This window comes from Aplysia californica, unplaced genomic scaffold (genome assembly GCF_000002075.1).
Source record: "Aplysia californica isolate F4 #8 unplaced genomic scaffold, AplCal3.0 scaffold00364, whole genome shotgun sequence".
Taxonomy (NCBI): Eukaryota; Metazoa; Mollusca; class Gastropoda; order Aplysiida; family Aplysiidae; genus Aplysia; species Aplysia californica.
Genome location: NW_004797634.1, coordinates 269,379 through 274,744, shown reverse-complemented (window position 1 = coordinate 274,744; position 5,366 = coordinate 269,379). Strand labels below are relative to the sequence as shown.

Here is a 5,366-nt window from a genome sequence, read left to right as displayed (position 1 = left end):
GAAAGAGAGAGAGAGAGTCAGAGAGAGAGAGAGAGTCAGAGAGAGAGAGTCGGAGAGAGAGAGAGACAGAGAGAGAGAGTCAGAAAGAGAGAGTCAGAGAGAGAGAGTCAGAGAGAGAGAGTCAGAGAGAGAGAGACAGAGAGAGAGAGTCAGAAAGAGAGAGTCAGAGAGAGAGAGTCAGAGAGAGAGAGTCAGAGAGAGAGCAGAGCAGAAACCTGTGAGGGGCCAGGTCCGCGCTGTGAAAGGTCATCAAGGTCTCCACTGCCCGCCAGTCGTTGTCCTGTGGACACACACACAACACACCGCGTGTCAGAACACACACAACACAGCACGTGTCAGAACACACACAATACAGCACATGGACCCACACACAACACACCGCATGTCAGAACACACACAACACAGCACATGTCAGAACACACACAATACAGCATGTGGACCAACACACAACACACCGCATGTCAGAACACACACAACACAGCACGTGTCAGAACACACACAATACAGCACGTGGACACACACACAACACACTGCATGTCAGAACACACATAACACACAACACAACGCGTGTCAGAACACACAAAATACAACACACACAACACAACGCTTGTCAAAACACACACAATACAACACGCACAACACAGCGCGTGTCAGAATACACACAATACAACACACACAACACAGCGTGCGTCAGAATACACAACACAGCACGTGTCAGAACTAACACACAACACACACAACACAGCACGTGTCAGAACACACACAACACAGCACATGTCAGAACACATAACACACACAACACAGCGCGTGTCAGAACTAACACACAACACACACAACACAACACGTGTCAGAACACACACAACACAGCACGTGTCAGAACACACGCAACACAGCACGTGTCAGAACACACACAACACAGCACGTGTCAGAACACACACAACACAGCAAGTGTCAGAACAGGCCCAACACAGTATGTATCAGAACACACACAACACAGCACGTGTCAGAACACGCACAACAAACAACACAGCGCGTGTCAGAACACACACAATACATATCAGAACACGCACAACACAGCACGTGTCAGAACACACACAACACAGCATGTGTCAGAACACGCACAACAAACACAACACAGCGCGAGTCAGAACACACAACACACACAAGTAACACAGCACTTGTCAAAACACATAACACACACAACACAGCACGTGTCAGAACACGCACAATACTACACGTTCCAGAACACACAACACAGCATGTGTCAGAACACACAAAAAACAGCACGTTTCAGAAAGCACACAACATATTTGGTTTATTTTAGCTTTAGTAAGAGTTTTTGGGTTTGAGCAAAGAGTCTACATAACAAGAGGGGCCACTTCTCTCTTTGAGCCAATTAAAAAAGTGTCCTCAAAATTCGGTGGCGCCCTCTTCACAAAAGCGCACCTTTAGCGAACAGAGTTATCCTACTTGAGTTTTAAAAATCAAAGTGAAACTAGCAAGTTTTTTAATGAATTTCGGAAGAACGCTTTTTTAAAATGGTTACGCTGACATAAAGCCTCTTCCGGAGGAAAAGGTGATTGTTTTCTTCGTTTAATTTGACTTTAGAATGAAAGGCGAGAGGTCATTAAAATATAAAAAACCTAAAACTCCGCACTGAACGAACCCGAACTGCTGATGAACCGCAGTCGATCTGCGCACGCAAGGAGGTGCTATTCCTATTCTTCTTCTGGAAAAACGAAAGAGAGCTTCAAAACAGACTGCAGCGCCATCTGAAGCAAAGAGCATGCTTCCTGCGGACACTTTTTTGGCTGAGTGGCCCATCTTGTTATTTACTATCTTTGGCTGAGTGGCCCATCTTGTTATTTACTATCTTTGGCTGAGTGGCCCATCTTGTTATGTACCATCTTTGGCTGAGTGGCCCATCTTGTTATTTACTATCTTTGGCTGAGTGGCCCATCTTGTTATGTACCATCTTTGGCTGAGTGGCCCATCTTGTTATTTACTATCTTTGGCTGAGTGGCCCATCTTGTTATGTACCATCTTTGGCAGAGTGGCCCATCTTGTTATGTACTATCTTTGGCTGAGTGGCCCATCTTGTTATGTACTATCTTTGGCTGAGTGGCCCATCTTGTTATGTACCATCTTTGGCTGAGTGGCCCATCTTGTTATATACCATCTTTGGCAGAGTGGCCCATCTTGTTATGTACTATCTTTGGCTGAGTGGCCCATCTTGTTATGTACTATCTTTGGCTGAGTGGCCCATCTTGTTATGTACCATCTTTGGCTGAGTGGCCCATCTTGTTATATACCATCTTTGGCAGAGTGGCCCATCTTGTTATGTACTATCTTTGGCTGAGTGGCCCATCTTGTTATGTACTATCTTTGGTTTGAGTACAGAGAAGGGCATCGACATAAGTAATGTTCAAAATGGGCAGGAAGGAAGTAAGACAGATAGACAGAAACAACTGAGGGAAAGAACAGAGTCAGATGGCACCCTCCAACCACCCGCTTGATAAGACTTTTACAGCACCTACAATGCAAATTGGTCATAATATAAGTGTTGAAGATTAGAGGTGTTACTAGAGAGTAACACACAGTTCAAAAAAAAAAAAAGGGAGGAGAGATAAGAAAGATAGATGTGCGACAGGAAAAAAAGAGTAAACCACACCAGAGCACCCGCCAACCACCAACTCTTCAACTTTGATACGTTCGAGGAGAATAATAATAATAATAATAATAATAAAAATAATAATAATAATAATAATAATAATAATAGAAATAATTAATAATAATAATAATAATAGAAATAGATAATACATTGATTATTTTATATGCTTCCCGGGAAGCTGAGAATGTTTCGGAGTGTTCTATGGTCTGCTGGGGTAATAATATAGTGTAAAGCGCATAGAGCCTGCTGTTGAGTGGAGATATGCGCTATACAAATGCTATCTATTATTATTATTATTATTATTATTATTATTATTATTATAATATAGCACTCTGTCCCATATGAGTATTATTTAGTTTTAGTAGAGTTTTTAACAGCGCTCGCAACTGCATACGTCCTATGAGCGCCAAGGGGTGGATGTCAACAGAGAAGTCAAACGGGGAATCAGACTTACTCTGCTCACCTCTCTAGCCTCAACAGCACAAAGTCTGCTTCGACTATCAAGGCACCCTGGAAATAGCGAGTCACAAGATCACAAGAGAGTGACAAACATACAAAAGAAGTAGAGGAAAAAATGATGATAGTAAGGATTAGGAAAGAAAAAGCAGAAGTTCCCCATTGCAGTTCAGGCACAGTTATGAGCATGACATTGATAAATCAGCCCATTTACAATTCTTCTACTGCGCACAAGAACGTGTTAATGTCCCCCCTTTGGGAATGGCGTAAAGCCACTTTAGTCAGTAGGACCTCCCCGGGGGGTATACAAGTACAAGCTGTGAGCGGTTTCCATCAGTCACATGATCGCTGTACCAACCTGAGCATACTCGGCAACAATTTCGTAAATGCTCCGGGACCTGAAGGCGGCGTAAAAACTGGCGTTGTATCTGTCGGCAGCCGCCACCTCGCCACCTAGTATGCACTGGAACCATCGGAGAACATTGTCATGATAAGATAGGATAAGACAAGAAAAGATAAGAAAAGATAAGACAAGACGAGATCAGATAAGACAGACACGTCAAAACAAGATAAGATAAAATACACAACAAGGCAAGATAAGAAAGAAAAGATAAGATATGATAAATAAGACACGATAAGATAAGAAAAGAAAGATAAGATAAGACAAGACCAGATAAGAAAAGAAAAGAAAGAAAAGATAAGACAAGATAAGATAAGAAAAGAAAGAAAAGATAAGATATGATAAATAAGACAAGATAAGATAAGAAAGGAAAGAAAAGATAGACAAGATCAGATAAGATAAGGTAGATAAGACAAGACAAGACAAGACAAGACAAGGTAGATCAGATAAGAAAATATAAGATAAGACAAGATAGATAAGAAAGATAAACAAGACAGGACAAGATAAGACAAGGTAACATTACATAAGAGATAAGATAAGATAACACAAGACAAAATAGCATTAAATAAGGGATAAAATAAGATAAGATAAGATTCTCTCTCTCCCCCCCTCCCCATTATTTTCTATCTCTATATCCTCTCTCTCTCTCTCTCTCTATCTCTCTCTCTCACCTCATAAGTCTTCAGCCTGTCCAAGTACTGTAAGAACTTGAGCCTACCAGGACACAGTTCCTTCTCTCTCTCTCTCTCTCTCTCTCTCTCCCTCCCTCTCTCTCTCTCTCTCTCCCTCCCTCCCTCCCTCCCTCCCTCTCTCTCTCTCTCTCTATCTCTCTCTCTCCCCTCTCTCCCTCCCTCCCTCCCTCCCTCCCTCTCACCTCATAAGTCCTCAGCCTGTCCAGGTACTGTAAGAACTTGAGCCTAGCACGACACAGTTCCTTCTGCTCCAGGTTCAAACTGCAAGAAAAACAGCGACGACATGTATCAAACATTTGACCTTTGAACCATTTCCATTTCACCTGTGAACTATGTCTATCTGACTTTTGAACAACGTTCATTTAACTTTTGAACTGTCAATTTGACTTGTCCACAACGTCCATTTAACTTTTGAACTGTGTCATTTTGACTTGTCAACAACGTCCATTTAATTTTTGAACTGTGTCATTTTGACTTGTCAACAACGTCCATTTAATTTTTGAACTGTGTCATTTTGACTTGTCAACAACGTCCATTTAATTTTGAACTATGTCTATTTGACTTGTCCACGACGTCCATTTAACTTTTGAACTGTCAATTTCACTTGTCCACAACGTCCATTTCACTTTTGAACTGACAATTTGACTTGTCAACAACGTCCATTTGACCTTTGAACCATGTCCATTTGATCTCAGAACCCTGTCCATTTCACCTTTGGACAATGTCCATTTGACTTTTGAACCACATCCTTCCTGAGTCTAAAGGACCCATAAACTTGAGCTCCGCCATCCATCCCTACCACAGACAAAACCTTAACGAATGTCGAAGACTTCCACCGCTATTAACCCAATCCGTACGTTGTGTTTTACTATCGTATCCATACGACGTGGGGAACTCTGTGCCACCCCTTAACCCTATCCGTACGTCGTGTTTTACTATCGTACCCATACGATGTGGGGAACTCTGTGCCACTACTTAACCCTATCCGTACGTCGTGTTTTACTATCGTACCCATACGATGTGGGGAACTCTGTGCCACTACTTAACCCTATCCGTACGTCGTGTTTTACTGTCATATCCATACGACGTGGGGAACTCTGTGCCACCACTTAACCCTATTCGTACGTCGTGTTTTACTATCGTATCC

At 42.3% G+C, this 5,366-nt stretch overlaps 1 protein-coding gene across 1 annotated transcript in view; it reads right to left on the bottom strand.

Annotated features, from left to right (window-relative positions):
• Positions 1-5,366, bottom strand: part of LOC101864470 (neuroblastoma-amplified sequence) — a gene marked incomplete in the record, with an annotated part of 104,153 nt that overhangs the window by 72,791 nt on the left and 25,996 nt on the right. Inside the window, 3 exon segments of the mRNA XM_013085297.2 lie at positions 216-280; positions 3,486-3,590; positions 4,402-4,480. Coding sequence (XP_012940751.1) covers positions 216-280; positions 3,486-3,590; positions 4,402-4,480 — 249 coding nt within the window.